Source organism: Pezoporus wallicus, unplaced genomic scaffold (assembly GCF_028554395.1).
Source record: "Pezoporus wallicus isolate ANWC-B61680 ecotype Strahan unplaced genomic scaffold, APGP_CSIRO_Pwel_v1 contig_6899, whole genome shotgun sequence".
NCBI classification, from domain to species: Eukaryota; Metazoa; Chordata; class Aves; order Psittaciformes; family Psittacidae; genus Pezoporus; species Pezoporus wallicus.
The window spans coordinates 1154060-1177084 of record NW_026638613.1 but is presented as its reverse complement, the minus strand read 5'-3'; the positions used below and the strand labels follow the sequence as shown (position 1 = coordinate 1177084).

The 23025-nt window shown below is 42.0% G+C and overlaps 1 protein-coding gene and 3 non-coding genes across 13 annotated transcripts in view; 1 reads left to right on the top strand and 3 right to left on the bottom strand.

Annotated features, from left to right (window-relative positions):
* NAALADL2 (N-acetylated alpha-linked acidic dipeptidase like 2) overlaps positions 1-23025 on the top strand; it is a 489585-nt gene that overhangs the window by 124131 nt on the left and 342429 nt on the right. For 2 of the 10 annotated variants that reach the window (XM_057411598.1, XM_057411597.1), the window contains exon 1: positions 9040-9399. The exons of 4 other annotated variants lie outside the window; for them this stretch is intronic. In XM_057411598.1, the coding sequence (XP_057267581.1) occupies positions 9357-9399 (43 nt within the window). In that variant the 5' untranslated portion in view covers positions 9040-9356. Of the gene's footprint in view, positions 1-9039; positions 9400-23025 lie in introns of those variants that run through there. 4 more of the 10 variants (XM_057411599.1, XM_057411601.1, XM_057411600.1 and 1 more) reach the window with 4 other exon arrangements.
* TRNAG-GCC (transfer RNA glycine (anticodon GCC)) lies at positions 3773-3843 on the bottom strand. Its single transcript has one exon. It is a non-coding gene; the product is annotated as a tRNA-Gly (tRNA).
* On the bottom strand, positions 5244-5314 carry TRNAG-GCC (transfer RNA glycine (anticodon GCC)). The gene has a single exon. It is a non-coding gene; the product is annotated as a tRNA-Gly (tRNA).
* On the bottom strand, positions 7466-7536 carry TRNAG-GCC (transfer RNA glycine (anticodon GCC)). The gene has a single exon. It is a non-coding gene; the product is annotated as a tRNA-Gly (tRNA).

The following is a 23025-nucleotide window of genomic DNA, read 5'->3' as shown; positions in this document are numbered from 1 at the left end:
CTGGACTTATTACAGTGCTTTTTATAAAACCGGGGAACTGAGCCCTGAACTTTTTACAGTGCTTTTTATAAAAGCGGGGAATTGAGCCTGAGACTCTAAAGCAGCTAGCAGGTTAGTGGCTGTAGGGAAGGCTAAGGGATTTCTTTTGCAGATCCTAATACAGTTTTTGAGGAGAGTGAGTGGCGAAAGTTTGGTGAAGAACTATTTGACTCAATGCTTAATGATGATAAAACAGCAAAGAAACTCGGTAAACCACAGAGAGAAGTAATAAACTGTATAAAAAGATACAAGGCAGCAAAGAAAACTGCCGCAGTAGCAACGGAGAAACTAGGAACAGACGTCCCCGATCGGTTGAAACCGGGGGAAGATTACAACTCATTTCCCCCAGCACAGGGTCCGTCCCCCCCCCCCCCCCTTCCTTTTCTCCCCCTGCTCCCCCACCACCCCAGTTCCGAAAGTAGGGACTTTGAAAAGGACAGAGAAAGTATATTAGAAGGTATACGCATGATAAATGTCTAGGAATCCGAAAGAAAGAGGGCGGTGCCTCGGCGCCGGAGCGATTGCGGCGCCGTTTTGAAGCACGCAGTAGAAAATAGGGATCATGCACTAGCGGGAGATTTAAAGGAACCGCGAGCCTCTCCAACCCACTATGCCCTAGAGTGAAAAAATTTTTAACTCAGTCACGGAGGAGCCAGGTCTGCAGATGGCCACATACCGAACGAGATACATCTGATAAGAAAGACACAGCTGTGAGCAACGGAGACCCCGAGTTTGGCGCAGGATCAGCCCCCGAATCCCCTGAATCCGAGCCAGATTTATATCCTCTGCTTCCAGACCCTGACTTCGCCTCCCGGGTCGGTCTGCTCAGACTCACTGGCCATGGAGACGCTCAGTTGTAACAATGGGTAACCAAGGATGCGAACATTACTGGGGAATTTTCTGCAATGGGCATCTTTGCATATCCTGTGTTTACTACACAGCAGGGGGCTAAAAGAGTGGGAAGCTCTTGATCTCAAAATAGTTAAGGAGGCCTGACAAACAGTGACCAGTCTGGGTTAAAATCCTCTTATACTCAAGCTGTATATGTTATGATTTTTTCTTGCAATTGACAGGGGGAGCCCATACAGTTTCTCTGTGATACTCATGTACTAGAAGTTGGTAAATATAAGTATGTCCAGGTTTCTGTCAACCCTTGGAGACCTCTGTAGATACTGCTGGCCACTTCTTCCAGCACAGGCTGGCCACCTGTGTAGGAATGAGTGTGCATTTTGGTCAGTATAAAAGCCCAAGCCTCATACGATGTGGGGGAGGCAGAGCCTCTGCGGGGACGCCCGCTAAGGTTGAGCCTGCCACCTCGCACTGCAATGATGCATCTCGGAGCTGGTTTGCTGTTAGTCTCCACAGGGTCCTTGTGCCATGTTCTGTACGAAAAAAAAAAAAAAAGGTGGGGGAGAGAGAGTAATGATGCTGCACTTAACCTGTTTAACCTGTCTACTTCTCAAGAACTGAAGAACTGATAACCTGGGGGAGGGGGTATATTGTGTCCTCCTGCCTACAGGTCCATGGTGACTGCCTGCAAAGTTTGTCAAGCCTTGCCATGAGCTGGACAGACGAATGGATAAACCTGATGCCTCAGCTACAGGAGCTGACCGTGATTACCTCAAGCAGAATGAGATAGAGAAAGAGAAAGAAAAAAATAACTGCAAAACATCACTTGGGGGCAACTGAAAAGTAACATCCTCAATAGGTGTGCTTGTAAAGTAGCTATTATTAGAGGTTGTGATTTTGTGTATAAAACCACCTGTATTTACTAGCTAGTTGCTAATAAGAAACTGCACCTTGTATTGTATAGATTTGTCACTTGTAAAAGAGATGTTAGAGTATGGAAATTTGCAGTAGCTGCTAGAAAATGCTAAGGCAAAAGCTAGAAAAATTTTAATACAATGGTAGTGTTATAAAGCAGGTGATGGAACAAATTTAAGAGGGGGGGAGAATTCCACTGGTAAGAAATTTCTTTGGCTAGTCCTTCGCTGCCATCAGCATCTTCGACATGCTGTTGCACCCTGTAATAGTTACTCTGCTAATGTAAATTTGTGTGTGCCTTGCTGTAGCAGCGACTTGTTACTGGATGAAGCAGGTGAAACTGTGCATTGACAACAAGGTGCAAGGACTGAGGCTGACCAAATGCCTGCTACCACAATCAAGGGCAAGACTGGGTTGGCTTCTGTGTTTGCCACCAAGAAGAACCTTTAGCTCTGCTGTTGGCTGCAACCCAGCAGGCGTGGAGCGGTGGGGACACATGCCGTGCCAGACCTTGATGTGAAGGATCAGAGAGCTATACAGCCTGTTATCAGAGAGCCATACAGCAGAAAAAAAGGGGCAGGCCTAGGCAGCCTCTAGTTGGCATATGTTGGAAATACAATCTAACCCAGATCCCCTGCTCAAGTAGGGCCACCCAAACCATATATAAAACATAAAGGGGGAAGATGTGGAGACAGTGTTCTCACAGGAGAATGCATAAGTGGTACATAAACTTTGAATAGTCCTGAAAGATACAGCAAGGCCATGGGAGGCCCGAAGAAGCTTAAGCAAGCAAGATAAGAGGCTGGAATTCACCAAGTTAATGAGAATTGTGGACTGTTGGCAAGCTTTCAAGGTTGAGTTCTCACACCTGTGTTTAACCAATTATATGTTAGTCACTAAGGGTCTTCAAAACATGTATCCAATCATAATATGCCAAATCACTGTAAGTGCTTCAGCCGGGGCCTTGGCTCAACTAAGCAGACTGGGTTGCTGAGTTGCTAAGCAGACAGTTCTACATCGAAGGCAATTCCTGATTTGTTTTAATGTTGACTCTGTAAGACATGCAACACTGCAGAACCTTTTGTTGTTGGAACAGGGACATGGATGTGAAGAGTTTGATGGAATGTGTTGTATGAGTCTCTCTGATTATGCTAATTCGATGCACGCACAGCTGAGAACCCTGGCTCAGCTTTCCCAGCAATAGTAAATGAGCAATATCCTAAGAATAACTAGATGGTTGTCTTCATGGGGCATTACAGGTTGAGTCAAACACTGCGGTTTAAAGTATTGCACTTATGTATCATTGTTAGGTTAATCATCGTAGCTATTAGACTTGCTTATAGTTGTGTGATACAACAGGTGAACAGAATAACCCACAATGCCTTGCTCGCACAAAGAAAAAGGGGGGAATTGTTGCAGAATGACTCTAAGAGCAGGACCATAGAGCCCTGGAGGACTGTGCGAGCAAGGCAGGGGGTGGCCCCCACAGGTAACCGGAGACCAGACATGGGAGGAGAATGTGGAGGAAGCTGTGTGGGGCTAACCAATACTGTTGTGCCAAGAAGGAGTGGCTGAATACCACTCCTATATATGTGTGAACTGCATCACAAATAAAGTAGAAGTTCTTTATCACCCATATTGGGTTGGCCTGTCTGCTTCTCCTCGCCGCTTACAGAATTTCACCTCCGAAGAAGTGCAAAATCCAGAAAAATTAGTAAAACACTTAAATGAGGTGTGTTGTCATTCTGGTCATACCAGAGAGGGACAAATCATGGCAACGTGCTGGGGCTTGGCTATGCCTACAGAGCCCTGTTCAACACTGTCCAGCACCTCCAAAAGGAAAGAAAATGTCCCTGGATCTGATGGCAGCGCAGCTACTCCAGCTCCAAACACAGCACTGCACCAGCTACTAAGAAGGAGAAAAATGGCTGCTACTGCTGGACCCAGGACAGTATAAAAAACAAAGCTTTGCATTGGCCGGGAATTGAACCCGGGCCTCCCGCGTGGCAGGCAAGAATTCTACCACTGAACCACCAATGCTCTTGCTGGCACCCCAGTTGCGCGTGCTGTGTTGGATGTTCAAAGGCAGGGTGTCCTTTGCGCATCATGCAGCCGATGCTACATGGAGTAAGTGGACTGCACTAATTACACAAGGAGCTCGAATAGGAAATCCCAGTCGTCCAGGCATTCTAGAGGTCATCATGGACTGGCCAGAGGGCACCTGACCCAAACTAGCCAAAGAGATATTCTGTGGCACAGCACATCATGCCCGGGATGTAGAACTGGGGAAAGTTTGAGAGTTCTGAAGGTTTTGAATGGCCTTTTGGTACCCTTGAGACCTGCCTGCTGACTGTGATGGGGATCAGCATGTTGGCACGCATAAAGATTGTGTTTTACCCAGGACCGTTTTGCCTGTGTCCTGGGTTCAGCAGTAGCAGTCATGTTTCTTCTTATTGGTGGCTGGTGCAGTGCTGTGTTTTGACTTTTGGCCTGGGAACAGAACTGATAGAGATGTTTTGGTTTGGCCAAGGACTTTGTGAGGCTCATGCTCTGCCAGGGAGGAGGGGAAGCCAGGAGGAAGCAGAGACAGGACACCTGACCCAAACTGACCAAAGAGGTATTCCATACCACAGCACGTCATGCCCAGGAGGTAACTGGGAGTTAGCCGGGAGGGCTGGCAGACTGCCGGGCTGGAGGAGGTATCGGTCGGAGCTTGGTCAGGCTTGGGGGGCGAGTTATCGGTCAGCTGGTGCTGAGGTGTTGTATTCTCTTCCCTTGTTATTTCCTTTATCATTATTATCATTGGTGGTAGCAGTAGTGATTTGTGTTATACCTTAGTTACTAAACTGTTCTTATCTCAACCCGTGGGAGTTGCATTCTTTTCGATTCTCCTCTCCATCCCTCTGGGAGTAGGGGGAGGGAAAGAAGGGGGGGGGGGGGGGGAGTGAACGAGTTACCTGACTGGGTTTAAACCACGACAGCCTGATACCAAGAGCTGAGCAGGGTCGGGTTTGGGCCTTGTCTAGGGTTAGACACCGATATGGGAGGACCAGGAGATTTTCCCCGAGGCTGGACAGTTATGAGTGGCAGGGTGTGTGGGATAGCGTGAGCAAGTATCTAGGTCAGTGGGCCCCTCCAGTGCTTTGGAATTTCACCTCCGAAGAAGTGCAAAATCCAGAAAAATTAGTAAAACACTTAAATGAGGTGTGTTGTCATTCTGGTCATACCAGAGAGGGACAAATCATGGCAACGTGCTGGGGCTTGGCTACGCCTACAGAGCCCTGTTCAACACTGTCCAGCACCTCCAAAAGGAAAGAAAATGTCCCTGGATCTGATGGCAGCGCAGCTACTCCAGCTCCAAACACAGCACTGCACCAGCTACTAAGAAGGAGAAAAATGGCTGCTACTGCTGGACCCAGGACAGTATAAAAACAAAGCTTTGCATTGGCCGGGAATTGAACCCGGGCCTCCCGCGTGGCAGGCGAGAATTCTACCACTGAACCACCAATGCTCTTGCTGGCACCCCAGTTGCGCGTGCTGTGTTGGATGTTCAAAGGCAGGGTGTCCTTTGCGCATCATGCAGCCGATGCTACATGGAGTAAGTGGACTGCACTAATTACACAAGGAGCTCGAATAGGAAATCCCAGTCGTCCAGGCATTCTAGAGGTCATCATGGACTGGCCAGAGGGCACCTGACCCAAACTAGCCAAAGAGATATTCTGTGGCACAGCACATCATGCCCGGGATGTAGAACTGGGGAAAGTTACCTGGAAGGGCTAGATCACTGCCGGGGTCGGGCTGGGTATTGATCGGTGGGGTGGCGAGTGGTTGTATTCTCTTCCCTTGTTATTTCCCTTATCATTATTATTATTGGTGGTAGCAGTAGTGGTTTGTTTTCTACCTTAGTCACTGGACTGTTCTTATCTCAACCCGTGGGAGTTACATTCTTTCGATTCTCCTCCCCATCCATCCGGGAGTGGGGGGAGGAAGTGGAGGGATTGAGCGAGGGCTGCTTGGCTGAATTGACGGGCTGGGCTTAAACCCCGACAGTTTGTTTTGGTGCCCAACGTGGGGCATGAAGGGTTGAGGTAATGACAGATCTGACTGGAGTGTGCCTAATCTTATTTGTGATAAGCATTTATTCTTTTGGATTAATAGTCACTCGTCACAATGCTGATTTATTGGCTCTCAAAGTTGGTGCTCTTAAGCTCACAGTTTCAGCATGTCGTACCTTACTTACAGCCAGCTTTTGCTGTGTTAGTGTTTATGGGGTGTGGGCGTTGGGCTGAAGTTCTTGTTTCATTGTGCTATATGGTAATGACTTGTAATACAATAGAATCATTGATCATGAAACTGATCTGGCTTGTTCCCAGTGTGGTCACCACCTTTATACTTGGGGTGGTATATAATAGAAGTGTGTAATAATTGCACATCTTTTTTCTCCTCGGGTGGTCAACCTGTGAAGGAGACATTCTCTTACGCTCCCAGCCCCCATACCAGACCGTTTACAGCATCGTTTGAGAGTTCTGAAGGTTTTGAATGGCCTTTTGGTACCCTTGAGACCTGCCTGCTGACTGTGATGGGGATCAGCATGTTGGCACGCATAAAGATTGTGTTTTACCCCGGACCGTTTTGCCTGTGTCCTGGGTTCAGCAGTAGCAGTCATGTTTCTTCTTATTGGTGGCTGGTGCAGTGCTGTGTTTTGACTTTCGGCCTGGGAACAGAGCTGATAGAGATGTTTTGGTTTGGCCAAGGACTTTGTGAGGCTCATGCTCTGCCAGGGAGGAGGGGAAGCCAGGAGGAAGCAGAGACAGGACACCTGACCCAAACTGACCAAAGAGGTATTCCATACCACAGCACGTCATGCCCAGGAGGTAACTGGGAGTTAGCCGGGAGGGCTGGCAGACTGCCGGGCTGGAGGAGGTATCGGTCGGAGCTTGGTCAGGCTTGGGGGGCGAGTTATCGGTCAGCTGGTGCTGAGGTGTTGTATTCTCTTCCCTTGTTATTTCCTTTATCATTATTATCATTGGTGGTAGCAGTAGTGATCTGTGTTATACCTTAGTTACTAAACTGTTCTTATCTCAACCCGTGGGAGTTGCATTCTTTTCGATTCTCCTCTCCATCCCTCTGGGAGTAGGGGGAGGGAAAGAAGGGGGGGGGGGGGGAGTGAACGAGTTACCTGACTGGGTTTAAACCACGACAGCCTGATACCAAGAGCTGAGCAGGGTCGGGTTTGGGCCTTGTCTAGGGTTAGACACCGATATGGGAGGACCAGGAGATTTTCCCCGAGGCTGGACAGTTATGAGTGGCAGGGTGTGTGGGATAGCGTGAGCAAGTATCTAGGTCAGTGGGCCCCTCCAGTGCTTTGGAATTTCACCTCCGAAGAAGTGCAAAATCCAGAAAAATTAGTAAAACACTTAAATGAGGTGTGTTGTCATTCTGGTCATACCAGAGAGGGACAAATCATGGCAACGTGCTGGGGCTTGGCTACGCCTACAGAGCCCTGTTCAACACTGTCCAGCACCTCCAAAAGGAAAGAAAATGTCCCTGGATCTGATGGCAGCGCAGCTACTCCAGCTCCAAACACAGCATTGCACCAGCTACTAAGAAGGAGAAAAATGGCTGCTACTGCTGGACCCAGGACAGTATAAAAACAAAGCTTTGCATTGGCCGGGAATTGAACCCGGGCCTCCCGCGTGGCAGGCGAGAATTCTACCACTGAACCACCAATGCTCTTGCTGGCACCCCAGTTGCGCGTGCTGTGTTGGATGTTCAAAGGCAGGGTGTCCTTTGCGCATCATGCAGCCGATGCTACATGGAGTAAGTGGACTGCACTAATTACACAAGGAGCTCGAATAGGAAATCCCAGTCGTCCAGGCATTCTAGAGGTCATCATGGACTGGCCAGAGGGCACCTGACCCAAACTAGCCAAAGAGATATTCTGTGGCACAGCACATCATGCCCGGGATGTAGAACTGGGGAAAGTTACCTGGAAGGGCTAGATCACTGCCGGGGTCGGGCTGGGTATTGATCGGTGGGGTGGCGAGTGGTTGTATTCTCTTCCCTTGTTATTTCCCTTATCATTATTATTATTGGTGGTAGCAGTAGTGGTTTGTTTTCTACCTTAGTCACTGGACTGTTCTTATCTCAACCCGTGGGAGTTACATTCTTTCGATTCTCCTCCCCATCCATCCGGGAGTGGGGGGAGGAAGTGGAGGGATTGAGTGAGGGCTGCTTCGCTGAATTGACGGGCTTGGCCTAAACCACGATAGGAGTATTACTGTCTGTGGGGGTATTCTGTAGTTTTGTTTGAATTAGCAGATTTTGTTTCAGAAATTCTGCCTTTAAAGGTATGTTTTTCATAGCCTGAATTACCTTGAAAAAACGTCTCTATTTCCTCCTCTTCACCATATTGCTCCTTTAATAAAGAATTATTTCAGTACTTTAAATAGGGAAGAAGAAGACAATAACGTTTAGTTTTTTAAATAATCTTTTTTTCTACTGGATTAAAAGAATGTCCAGCAGCATTGATTAGAGTGTTTTGAGTGTAATCCAGACAGAGGTTAACATTTTTAGAGCTACTTACCTCTTTTTATTTGTCACTGTCTGTTCCTTGAAAATAGTGATTTTTGTTTTCTTTCTTTTTTGCCATTGGCAGTTGCAAATGTAAATGTTAAAATAAAGCTAACTTTGTAGGCAGGGACAGGTGTACTTTTTCAACAAATTGATTAGAAATATATCAGACACCTGTTATTTGATTTCCACAGTAGAAAAGAACAAATATTTTCTTAGAACTCAGCTTGAAGTTTGGCTGGATAAGTTTATAGTAAAAGTTTGTGTCCTTGTGCTGGAGAAGGAGGGGGAGTAAAGCAAAATAACCTTTTGTTTAGAAGCCCTTTCTGTTACAGAGTTGTAACAATCTCAAAATTACAGTGTTCAAGTAAAGCATTTTCCTTAGAGGTAATTTTCATGAAAGACAGAGGAAGGGTGGTTCTGATTTTTAGGTTTTGGGTTCTTTGCAAAGCTTTTGCCAAGGGGCATTGCATCTGCATGATCATCCTCCGTGGTGGAGAGCTGTGGCTGCCAAGTTCCCATCCCACAGAAATTGGTGGGATGGTTATGATTTAGTTTTCATATGAAATGTAAATTCAAAGGATCTTTAAAACCAGCTGCAAAATTTCTGCAGGCTTTGGCATCTTGACTAAAACACCTGCTGGGAAAGTGAAATACTCTTCAGATTGTTGTCTGTGTGAAAGTGAAAGGAAAGGGTGGGGAGCAAGTAAGGGGGAGAGTCCAAGAGGAGACAAAGCAGCCTTGCCTGAAGCACATGTTAATCAAAGGAGATCAAAGGATATGATGTCAGTTTATAGAGAAACAGGTCAGGCAAGTCCAGGTAGCTCAGGAAGCAGGATACTAATTATTCACAGAAGAAAGTCGGGTATATGGTTACTGTGGTACAGTTGGAAGTCAGGAGGTCAACACTTGCACAGCAACCAAGTCAACTTGGTTAACAAGGCTTGGCTCCTTACAGGGGAGTTTATTGTTTTCTTTAAATGGGAGAGAATGAATCTAGTGTACCGAGTCCATCCCAACAAGGTAAGCAACGCAACCTGTGAAATGCTGTCCTTTGTGGAGGTTTGAGGCACTGTTAGTCTCTCATGTGGGAGCTTGTTTAGCTGTTGGCTGTTGTAGCGTGTGCTGCATGTCTGCACGAGGGGATGTGTTTTTGCATGTGTTTTGGAGAAAGCAGGAAACCCTCATCTCTCATCTCTGCAACATGCTCCTCTTAAAAAAACACTGCATAAATTTAGGAGAGTAAGGGAAGGTCTGATAAGATTTGTGTAAGCATCTGGCTCTGTATTGTCAACAAAGGTTGCATTAAACTGAAGGTGAGCTGTGGATGTTGAGGTTACTGTTCTGTAGCTTAGTTCAGTTTTCTGCAAATACTTTTTGGATAGGAAATGCTTTACACAACTGCTTTGCACAAATTGAGTACCTATTGCATGTGAGCGGGGCATGGCAGATGCGTAAAGATGAAGGATATTCTTTCTGTTTTGCATTCTTGGCTTATTTCAGGTTGTTGCCTTTTCCTTTCTTTTTTATTTTTATTTCTTTCTCCTTCTGTGGGCGGGCTATGCTAAGGTAGCACCAGCACACGCATGCAAAACAACCTTTGTAAGCACTTGTGTGACTAACTGTTAGAACAGAGTATTTTGTCCTAGGTGTTTTAAATTTTCAGTAGAAGCCTGAGCACAACAGTTCATAAATCTTTATTGGCCCTTCTTTTGCAACATTAATGTCAAGTTTTGGTTTTAGAAATAACATTTTCCCAGTATCTCTTTTTCTTTCAACAGACAGTTTTAATGTCCCAGGAAATATTATCTTCCTGAGGAATTACTCCATTATTTTATCTTCTTAACATTCATTGTTTTTTTTAACCCTGACGTACAACCCATGCTTTTCTTTTGCTTGACTTTACCAGTTTCTTCCTGGCCTCTTTCTCATGCTTTGCATACCAATAAGGAGGAAAGCTTAGTATCTGCTTTGTGTTTTGCAAGAAACCACAAGCCATTGTAAAATTTGCAAATGATTTTCCGAGAGCTAATATGGTAACTTTTATAATCAATGAGAAGATATGCTACTGTTTTTTCCCTTGAAGTTATTCTTTATGTACATGCATGCGTGTTATACTGGGACTCAAATACATGTCGGACCTATGTTAGAAGGGAGTAACTCCGTAGAATGCCAGAGAAGACTGAAAAGATTTTGTTCACCACAAACTTATTTCAGTGCTTTTTTTCCTTCTTTTTTTTTGTGTGTGTCAGTGAGTACGTACATACTGCAGCAAACATACAATAGCAAATTAAATTTTCATCTAGATTTTAATTTTGAAAAATCAACAATAATGTTCAGAAGTGTCTGGGTCTAAACACGGTTTCTGGGATGGTAATGAAAGAATTGGTATTGTTTCTTTCTTCATTCAGGATCTGACTTGAGGTAACAGGGGTATGTGGTTCAGAAATATATCCAGCCTAATTCTTATCTTAGTTTTCATATTTTAAATGGGGAGCTATTTCATTGCTACTAACATAATTATATTGATAAAAATGATGTGAAATGTTTTCAGGCCCAATGTATTTTATGCAGGTAGTTTGGTAACCGCGATTGTGATTCTGACTTAATTTGTGCCGTTTCTTCATTAGTTTAAGTTAGTTTAGTCAAAGAGATTGCTCTTGATTTACATTAGTGGAAATGGAACAAGAATTATGTCTGCAGAGTAAATAAAAATGTTCAGTGTGTACACACATGCAAACATACACATACATGCCCAGTGTAATTTTTTTCTGTTGCCATCAATCTGATGTACTGGGTTATTTCCATGCGTGCGTGTTTTTAGAAACTCCAAAATAATTGGTGATTCAACTGATATTTTTTTAAGGAAAAAAGGTGGAAAAATTAACATAACTCAAGATACCTGTCAAAATCACTGCTAGTGAGACAACTTGCATTTCTTTTCATTTTATTTATTTTTAGGGAACTTTGCACTTCTATGAATTACTAAGGGTGCCAGATTGACAGCCCTGGAGGCTGACTTCACTTACTCATTAGCAAAAGAGATACCACCTGGGCAGCAGGTGCATAAACCTACTTGCTCTGTGTGCTATACCCGTGTCTCAGTTCTGATGTCGAAAATAAACCCTCTCTTTCTGAGGATCCAGAGGTTTCAGTCCTGTTCACTCCTTGCTCTTCCCTGCAGCATTTTCTTCTAATGGTTTTGTGATGATTGGGTTTATGTGCTAAAGACTATAACAGAGACCTTTATTTGATTTTACCAAACAGCCGTCAGATGGTGAAGAAGGCTTGGGGCTTACATAAGTCAGTAATTCTCACCATCTGGTCAATCAGTAAATGTAAGGTCACTCTGCTGTTACAGCATTTTTATTTTGCACCAAGTACAGTAAGCACAGAGAATAAATTAGCTCTTGATTCTGTTCTGTTGTTATTCTGCTATTTCTGTAAATGCTTCAGACCTCCATTTCTGCAGAGGCTTGCAGCCTGGGTGGGACAACTGAAAAGGGCAAAGCCCAGAACAACAGGGCTTTGACTGCCAGCCATAAATTGATTCCTCATTCAGTGAAGCACACTTAGAGCCCTTCAAAAATGCACTGCAACTGAGAATACCTTGTGTTTTTGTGGTGGTATGGGTTTTTTGCTTTGTTGCTGTGTTCTTTGCTTTTAGATTCAAGAGTTGTTATTTTCAATCTTCCAGTGAACTAAGTGCTGTTTACTGCCCCCCGAGATGCAATTAATGTAAATGTTAATTTTATGACACTGTATGTAAGTTGTAATTGATTTTACACTGTAGTGTGTTGTTAGGTAATCATAGTAGTTTTGCTCACGTGCTAAGTGTGTGTAAACCATGCTTGCCTCTCTGGCCCACAGAGGATGGAGTTAAATTGAGAAGTTCAAGTTAAAGCAGCTTGTTCTTTCAGTTCTCAGGAGGCACAGTAAGTGAGCAAGAATGAGAGGAGTTGTATGACCGTTACTAATATACCATCCTGAAAAATCTGTTGGTTGTTTTTTTGTCAGAGCTCCCTTATGTGCTGTTTATTAGCATATCTAAGGCATTTCTATAAATGACTTAATTATACATATCAGTAATAAAAATGTATGATTAAATAAGCATAATAATTCTTAAAATAATTTCTAGCAAGTTCAGCTCCCTTCTGTAATTAACTTGGGCTTTGGATCAGGTCTGAAGCGTGTGTTCCTTAGGGTTTGTTCTTGTGTTCCGATGTTGATTTTTAGATCAATATATATGTAGTCTCATGAAACATTTACAGACTGGGTCTAAAAGTAGCAACTACTAGTTTTTTGGTGAAAAAGATGATAGGAAAATATCAAGAGCCTACACGAAGAGCATGGCATACTTGCATGGCGGGGGGGGGGGAATGGCATGCTTGCACTGGGAATTAAAAAGGGAATGTCTTAGAAAGCGAATTTAAAATGCCTTTCAGTCTCAAGTTCCCCTTTTTGTAATGAGAGGGCTTCTTGGCCACCAGGTCTGTGCTGCTTGCTAGGCTCTGAAGAGTTGTTTTTTTTTTTTCCAGGTTTTTTTGATTTTATTTTGAGCAGGACTCTGAATAATGCTAATGAATACTGTAATCAGCTGCAGTTATTAGCTGTGGGGTTCTCTAACAAGATGTGGTAGCTCTGAAGGACCATTGTAAAAACGCTTCCTTCCCCTTTGTGTTCAATGACCTCATTTCTCAGAATTGCACCCTCCCCCCCCATTTGGTGTTAGCAGAACACCTTTGGGTCCCTTCTTGACTCGTTTTGAATGATAATAGTGAGGGTTTCCTCATTTCTCACGCAGATTGGCTCTATTCCCCAACCAGGTACAGTAACAATAGGTAATTTAAAATAATACATTTTTTTGCTGCCTCCTGTAGAGTTTTGACTTTCATTTCAAAGTGGTGAATCTAGAGAGCTGGAGAAGTATGTTCTGATCACTATCCTGGTGCTGTGAAGAATATGAGATTCAAATAGTCCTGCAGAGCCATCAGCAGCTGGATCAGCACAGAGCACTCTTTTGACTTCAGCTGAAGATATTTGAACATTTTCAGGGCACTTTTAACACTTTTATCACAGATATACCTTTTTTTTTTTAAAAAGAAAAATCTTTAATTTCCAAGTTTATGTGCGCTTATGAATAAGTATTTGAGGTTTCAGTTCTACAGAAATATCCTCAGTAACATAAACCTATTGAAACTGAGAAAACCGCATAAGCTGAAGCATGGTAACAGTGAATCTTTCAACTGGTGAGAATACAGGTGAGAATCCACTGCAGAACTGGGTGTCAAGCCCAGCTCCCAATCTGCTTCATATTATTGTTGTTTTGCTGTTATAATCTTTTCCAGTTCTTAGAGGTATGTTGCAGATGATTGCATCGCAATATATATGCTTGAAAATGAAACAAGATAGCAACATCTTGCTGTAATAAATAGAACTGAAATTGAATATAGTGGATATCTAGTAAAAGGATGATGTTTGCAAGGAGTCCCAAAACTTTTCCTCATAATCTTGACCATAAAGCTACTTTAAGCTTTGAAATTCTACCAAATGTACAAATAAGCTCTTGTCAGCAGAAGAGTCTATTAGATTCAGTGTTTGCCACTCAGGGAAGCAATCCAAAGGAAGTTGTTGTTTTTTCCCCCAGTACATCATTCTTCAGTGTGTATGGTAAGAAGTGTTATGTTTATTTTGGCCACTCCCATACCTCTTTTCTCTTAAAGTATGTCACTTGCTGGAAAAAAGTAAAGAGCTGAGATTGACATAGAAGGAATATCAATGTGGTTTCAGCAGTTCAGGCAAAAGAAACCAAAGTTTATGTAAACTACTTCTTCAAGTATGACACAAGTTCATAATCGTAAGAGTACTTTGCATTCGTAGCAGGTCCTGACAAGGTCTCTTTTTCTTTCTCCTTCAAGTACTGGAAGTTTTCTGGCAGTGGCTGGAATGGAATACAGGGATTTTATTCCATTGTCCTGTTGGAAAAGGTGGTGGTGGTGAGGGGCTTTGTCTTTTTCCTTTGCTTGAAAAACAGCATCTTCACTAATCTCCATCACTAAGAAGGTGGTATAATCCTAGGACAGTATCTTAAAGAGCATTCTGTCTTGCTGTGGGTTATTGAGATGTTCTTTCTAAAGGCAAGCAAGGTGTTTTCTTCACTGCAATATCACTGTAATCAAGGTATTCAGATTTTATCCCCCCCCCCCCCCCCCGATGTGTGTATTTCTTTGGGTTTGGTTTTTTTTTTTTTGTTTTTTTTTGTTTTTTTGTTCTCCCCCAGGGTCTGGTCTCTTGATTAGTCCCTTCACTCCCACAATATTTCTACTATTCCATTTGATTTATGGACATTGTCTGACTAAATGTAGTGATGTTACATTGCAGTATATAGCATGCTTTAAGTAATGATGAAAAAGTAGGGTAAAGTAGACTTCACTGGAAAAAAAACTACTTTTTAATTATTATATGTGGATAGCTTTTGCTCTCGAGTTGTTTTTTCTATACCACTGTCATGGGTACTTAAGTTGGATTCAAGCCAATACGAGAAACATCAGTTACTTAGGACATCTAGGTAAAAAAAGAGTACTGGCACAATACCTGTACAGTAATGCTCTCCAATGTAGTATGTATTGAGGTTTGAAAACTTTGAAACAGGTCGTTGGAGGTCTGTTTCAAATGTTTTTCTTAGTTCTTCTGCTAATTCCTAGTGGTTTGGGGTGATTATCTTCATTTCCAGATTGTCGTAATGTATATACGTTGTTTTGTACTGTAAACCCAGAGGTATACGAAGCAACTCTGTAATAGTGGTAAGAAATTTCTAGCAAGCAGTTGAATCATTTTCCATCTCTCTCATGTTTCTAATCATAAGGCCAACCAGGCTGCTGGGGGTAGAAGGCATACTGCTTGAATTCACCCTTCTGAAACTATTTGTGAATTGTTGAATTAAGAGTACACTGTGAAGGCTGTCAAACAGAATATGATAGACACAGAAAATGTTATGTCACGTCATTTGCACATGCCTTGAAAAGAGGTTAAGTGCACTATGTGAAGACTTCTGTGCTTTCATAGTGATGTTGTTGTTGTCATATAGGTTTCAACAGATATTGCAAGCGTCCATATTCATGACAAGTAGTTAAAATTTAGCATGTGTACAACATTGGGGGATTTTGGATATTTTAACCCTATTTACAAAGGAAATGAGGCGTATGCTATCTTTGTCAGATGAATATGAAAATATTCAGGCAATTTTTGGGTATTTTGGGTGTTCTTTTGAAAGAGTGTTATTCCAAAAGATTATATTGGTGATCTGTTGCTTTACGCAGCAGCAAATGTAGCTGAATATATGTCTTAGGTATGGGGTTTGTGGAATGCAAACAAGTTTAATTACTTTTCTGTGACTTCAGATCTTCATATCCCAAGATTAATTTTTAATTACACAGAAAGCTGTGCAACCCTGGGGAAGTGTGGACATGTTCACACTTACAGAACAAAATATTGCCTGATATGCTAAAGAAGGGCACATGTTTGCCAGAAACATTGCGATTTCAATACCTGTTTTGGTATGTTCTAGCTCCTATTATTTCAGAGGAAAAAAACCCCAACAACAAACAAACCAAGCGCTCTGTAAGGATGTAGTTTGGCTGGTTTTAATGTCTATATCATAGTTGTGGTAATTTTTAGGAATCTCATGGTTTTGGAAAATATAGAACTAGGAACAATAACTGACAATCTCTTCCTTTTGCATTTAGTCATCTCTCAGAGAAGCAAGAAAGATTTACTTGATCTACACCAGGAGAATAACTAGAAACCATTAGAAACAAATGGTTAGCTTCAAGGATACTTTTTCATATTCTTCCTTCTCAAGAAAGATGTTTGTGTTCTATGTAATAGTACTGGAGCTTTTTGCTGAATTTTTAAACTTTTGTTTCTTCCGAGTCCATTGTCTCTACAGTCACATCTACCTCAAGTTGGTATTTCAACTGGTGCATAGCTGCGGGGTACCTTTGGACCAGCACTGGTGCTGGGGGTCCATTCTTGCAGACTCTTACTGCTGCTGCTTCTGCCCTTTTCCAGTTTCATGCTTCCAGTTAAATTTGGATCATATGCTGAAGCCCTTCTTAGCATTCAGGAGAATAAAAAGTATAACCTAAAGCTAACTAAGTCTGTCCCTGTGGAAACAGTCATGGGGAACAGAGCTGAGGTTTTTTAACCTGAATGTTACGGTGAATCTATAGCACCAGGCATAGTTTTATAATAGCTGGCTTTGTCAATTTGTATATACATTCATCTTTTTCTTCAAATAGTGCTAGTATGAAAGTGGCATTTCTGCTGTCTGTGTAAGCTCAGATTTTATATGCCTGCATAACACAATTAAGTTTACCACATTTTATTCCTGCTAGAGCTGCAAAGAGGGGCTGAGTCAGACTGTATTTGTTCTTGTGCTTCATCATCAGAAATGTTTACCAGCTTTTTAGTTATATTTTATTTGTAAAAACACAATGAAAGTAATGGGGTTGCACTGGTATTAGAGGGTCTAGTTTGGCTTGTGTTGTTATTAGCATTGTTTGAGACGTATGAGCAAGAAATAATTTATTTAACTTCCATTGCCAAAGGCTGAGTTTTAGGGCTGACAGGAAACAAATATGCATCTTTTCACTTCTAAACTTAGTATATTTGACCTGAAAGTTTGAGAGTTACCATAAACCCAAATCATGGCAATGGTGGTTGTACAGCAGAATAATCTTTTTCTCTCTCCTCATAGAGGTGATGTTTAGATGTCCTTGATCAGCTGCACTCTCTTCTTGTTTGCTTTTTTTTTTCTCTTCATATCTCTTCTTGGTATGCCTTGGTTGAAAGAAAGTATAGGTGGACAGTTTGAAATATATAGACAAAGACATTCCAATATGCCATTAAATTAAGTTACAGATACCATATTACTCCACCAGTGTTGATGGCTCTGGTACGTTGCGTGACGTCCCTAGGATGTTCCCTCTGTGTGACAAAGGCTCCGACATCTCTAAAGGACTGTAAATTCAGTTCTCTGTTAATTCATGATCATTCTGGTCATCCACCTGTAAAATGCAGAGTAGTTGATGGTTAACTAGCACATAATTATGTAAACTCATGTCCTCTACATACCTAAACAACAAAATGTTTGTAACTGTTGCTTTGCTGATGCAGATAATTTCCCCTATTTACTGTTTCTATACTTACCAGATTATATGGAAAAACTATAAAATCCTTTATATCTCCATAAACATAATAAAAATGCTACCCATCGTAACTTTGACTTAGTAATTCTAGGTTTAGCCTGAGGGGTTGAAAGGAAGATTATTCCTGTTAAAATTTTAATTATGCCATAAACTTTGGGAAATAGCTATTGATCTTCAGCATCTGGCATCAGAAATGTTGTCTGCTCTTTTTTGGTTATTTAATTTGTGAGTAGCATTGTCATACAGGATAAAAATAACAAATGTCACATGAGATGAAGATGTACCATATGCGAATGAGAATATTTTGGTTTGTTTATGTTCTAAAAATACTATATTGCTAAAGATTTTGTTTCTTACCATATTTTTTTAGCTATCTTCAGAGAAATTTGCATTTGAGATGCAAGAAAGCAAATTCTGATTCTGTCAGAGACCCTGTCTCACCATGGGATCATAGAATCATAGAATAGTTAGGGTTGGAAGGGACCTTAAGATCATCTAGTTCCAAGCCCCCTGCCATGGGCAGGGACACCTCACACTAAACAATGTCACCCAAGCCTCTGTCCAACCTGGCCTTGAACACTGCCAGGGATGGAGCATTCACAGCCTCCCTGGGCAACCCATTCCAGTGCCTCACCACCCTAACAGGAAAGAATTTCCTTCTTATATCCAATCTAAATTGTAATATTGTGATATTGTAAATATGTGATATTGTAATGTATGCAGTATGTTTCTTGTCTTACAGGTACATTTAAAACTTCAGTTGGCTCTTCTCTGTTGTGGAAAAATGGTAATTTCAAGGGCCAGATGAGACAAAGGACGGAACCTTATTTCTGTACTTACCTTAAATCTGGGCTGTTAGACAATGACTGTCAGTGGAAAAGAAAAAAAAAAAAAGTCTGGCTTAAAATAGTAGCACTGAAATTCTGGTCTGGTATTATATCAGCAGCAAAGTTATTACTCTTCAGCACAGTGAGCTCTTATTGAGATGTTGCAGAGTAGGGGGAAGAGCTTTTTAACGTGTTTGAATTTCACAGCAGCGTGTAATGAGGGCAGAATTTGAAATGCAGACTACCTTTCTAATCATAATAAGGCCTAGAGCCAAATGTGTTATTTCATGTCATGTCTGCTTATGGTTCGAGATGTTTGACTGTAGGTGGAAGAAGAGGGAGACCTTAGGTGATCCCCAAAACCAGTCATTTTAGGTGAATGCACGGGCTATACTCTTATTAAAATTTCAGTACAAAGATCCCTATAGGCAGATTAGGATAAAGGCCCTTTTCTTTTTCCCCATCCAAAATGCTCTTTGAGGAGATGTTATTTGGTGCTCTCCTCCTGATTTAAATGGAGGAAAGATAGTTGTTCCTATACAGGAGAAGTGAAGCTACATAGAGAAAAATGGCTTAGAGAGATCTAAATAACTGGTCCCTGGAAGAATGACTGAGGGCAACTCTCCGTGATGGCAAAGACTGATGGAGACTCTGACTCCTGAGTAGGTGCCTGTGGAACCAAAAAGTGCTTGCTTTTTTCTCTCCTAAAGTCTGCATTGTGTAAAGCAAGAAGGTAGTTTGTGTGGTCCCAAGTATTGTGCCAAATTAGTGCTATTTTAGTTGGCTCAATACCAAGATACAGTGAACCTAATTTTAGTGCCAAATACTATGTTGATGCATCTACATTAAAAAGGAAGAATGTTTTTAAAGCTGTAGCGTGGGGGTGCGCTGTGTTGTGCTCTGAACTCCCAGAACATCCTTGAGAAATACTGCGCTTTTCTCCATAGATACACCTATATCCCTTTTTGCTTGTTAGTTTTACTTAGAGTCTCATCTTTTTATCTTCCTGCACCCTGTGGTGAGTGCTGATACCAAGCAGCATCTCAAGTTTCTCAAACTTTTTGCACATTGCAGCGATGCTGTGACCTCTTATTGAATAAGTAAACTAAGCAAAGTAGGACAAAGACGACTTCAGAGAGGCAGCTTGTAGTAGCTGTTGCCAACTCTTCGGCAGGAAATTGCTCCCTTGTAAGAGTATCTGCCAGTGGCCTATTGATGTTTGAAACTTTCTGGCTGACTTTAGTCTGCCTAGCCTTGAACAAAAGGGGTAGGAAAAATATCATAGAGGCTTGCAGGCATTTGAGGTGGCCAAACTGACAGGTTGCGCTCCAGCAGGTAAACGGATTCCTATTAAGAACACACAGAGATAAAGTGTGTCGTGTGAGTGTCGAGTGTTTTGTTGGGATCAGCCTTGGTGAGGAAGGCAGCTGTGGCCGTTTCAAGGGCACAGTGCAATGATGCAGTTTCTGAAGGTTTTCTATAGCAAGTTCTGACTTAAATATTTTCTTACAAGACTAAAAATCTATATCAAAACATGCATCTGAATTCTCTTTTTGGAGCAGGATTAAGGTGGCATCTCTATCTGACTGCAGAGCCGTCTGTAAAATTAGAAACACCTCACCATCTCCAATTTTGTCTTCTCCAAGGAGCCCTAGTGCTACTTGAGTGATACCTTTTTGTCTTTCATTTTCTGGGAAGAAAAAGTAAATGGTGTTAAATGTATGCACGGGGGAAAAAAAAAAACAAAGCAAACAAACAAAAACTCATTGAATGCCTGGTTCTCTTTCTAAAACCTTCCAACAGTTTGAGAACCCAGACCTGCCTTGGTGTTTTGCTCCTCTGCAGTTATCCTTTAGACATTTAATTTGGGCCTTGTACTGCTGAAAAGTTCTGCCATTTATGTATTGAGCCATTCATTTTGGTGACAAAGGGAAGCTAACTACCTTGAGAAATGCAAGCTCTGAGTTTTTATATACTCCAATTTTTTTTATATATTGTTTCTGGCTGGCAGGTCAGATTTGTACTGACGCCATATGCAGCAACTTAAAATTCGTGTTGGTGTATCACTGCAGTTACTACTTTCAAGCCTCCACACCAGAAAACTGTTAACTTTAAGTTGATAATAACAGAATTTATAATAAACTGTGAAATAATCTAGTTATCTGCAAAAGGTGTAAATATTTTGTATTAAAATGAAGGTAATTCTTTATTTCAGCAATTTGGTTATATAAGACATACAATTACATAGCTTTTGCTTTGGAGGGGTGTGTGTCTGGTGTTTGCCAAGACACGGTTTCTGCCCTAACAATAGATAACTACCACTAAATGTTCTGATGTTTACATGTAGGGAGGTAGGCTTCTTTTTTGTGTGAAAGAAGAAAGTGGTAGCTTTCACGTATTAAATGTAGGTACGAAGTTGTAGTCTGAAGACTTAAAGCTGTGGATCGTTTAAAACAGAACAGGACTTGTTCTGATTTTTGATTGAAAAACGGATTTTCAGTATGGGTTTGGGTTGTCCCCTTATCTTGTTTTGTGCAAATCACTTGTTTCATTTTTTTACCTTAGACTCTCATTTGAGATGGGCAGATGGGGACTGCCTGAGCTCTGTGGGGTTCAAATCTGCCAATAATTCTCAAGTGCCTTAAGGCTTACTTGGAAGCATCTTTGTGGTTTTAATTGGCTCATTTCTAACAGAGGAGAGTGTTCAAAGGAAATGGAAAAAGCCCAAGTCTTCTATGCAAAAGGACACTTTCCTAAGATGTGAGGTTAGAACGTGCTGAGCTATTAAAAATGAAGTTTGGGAACTGAAAGCTTGGGAGAGAAAGATGAACAAAATGAAGAATATGATAATTTGTTCAGGAAGCACTTCTGCTGCAGTCATGGTCTGTTACGCAGGCTGGTGTCACTAGCCTTCCTTTGCACTGGAGGGAACCTAAAAACATGGAGTAAGTTTCCACCTTCCTGAGAATGTTTCTTGTTTCAAGGCAGACCTTTCAAACACCCTGTGGCCTCTCTATCTGAAATGCTGTAGGCACTGTGCTTACTAGTAACACTGTTATAAACCAGGTCTAAATGTGAGTCTTGATGTAATTATTCGTGTATCTCCTTCCTGTGTCATATAGAAGATTCAGGACAGGTTTCTGAGTGAAAGAGGGTTTAGTTCAGTGCCGTGTGTACAGCATATAAGTGAACAGTTTTCCTTTTATCTTGTACTTTAAAGCTCTGTGTCAGCCTAACATCTCTAAGCACTCTCCAGAAGTGATCTGGAAGTGATGGGTTCCCTGTACATCAGTGTTTTTTTTTAATCTGCTTATGAAATTTTCAAGTCATTTTATAATGCAGATACCTATTTGCTACATAAAGCATTCTCAAGTTGGTTGTTTTTTTGTTTTTGTTTTTTAAGTGGTTGAAAATAGACCTTTATCTAGCACATTGATTTGATTTTTAGTTGACTAATAGAAATGCTAAATCTTCCAAGACATCAAAAATGTTGGGAGAAAAATCTATCCCCCTAAATTTACGTTAGTCAAATATTATCCCAAATGTAGTCTTTCTTAAATGTGAAAGCTGAGATTTGGCTTATAAATGCATTGTGTTGTTTTGTTTATTCTGGTACCACTGCGTTTTGTATGTTTGTCCTGGGTTCAGCAGTAGCAGTCATTTTTCTCCTTCTTGGTAGCTGGTGTAGTGCTGTGGGAACAGAGCTGATAGCGATGTTTTGGTTTGGCCAAGGACTTTGTGAGCCTCATGCTCTGCCAGGGAGGAGGGGAGGCTGGGAGGAAGCAGAGACAGGACACCTGACCCAAACTGACCAAAGAAGTATTCCATACCACAGCACGTCATGCCCAGGATGTAACTGGGAGTTAGCCGGAAGGGCTGGGAGACTGCAGGGTTGGAGGAGGTATCGGTCGGAGCTTGGTCGGGCTTGGGGGCGAGTTATCGGTCAGCGGGTGGTGAGGTGTTGTATTCTGTTCCCTTGTTATTTCCTTTATCATTATTATCATTGGTGGTAGCAGTAGTGATTTGTGTTATACCTTAGTTACTAAACTGTTCTTATCTCAACCCGTGGGAGTTGCATTCTTTTGATTCTCCTCTCCGTCCCTCCGAGAGCAGGGGGAGGGCAAGAAAGGGTGGGAAGTGAGCAAACGAATTACCTGACTGGGTTTAAACCACGACAATGTTTAAGGGTAAACTGTATCCTCCAGTATTGACATGGATGTCTTAGAGTCAGGAAACAGTAGGTACTGAAATTCTGGCTCTGCTGAAGTTGGTTCTTCACATCCTTAAGGGACATCTCAAGGGTCCATAAACCAGTCTTACTATTGCACTCTTCAGTTGAAGATTAGAGATTGCCGGTTACATATCTGTAAATCATGTCACAGAGCTGCGAGCTTTTACAAGAACAGTAGTTAATTGATCTGTAGCGTGAAATCTGTCAAGTGGTTGGTGAGTATGTGCGTATACACATGCAGTGCAGTCATCTTGTTTTGCCTACAGCCGTTTTTTCATGAATCAATAGCATGCAAAGCACATTGTCTGCCCACCTGGGATATGTCATTTTATTTTGTTAAATTTTCACCTTCCCACTGAGCATAACGGAGACAAATGGGACG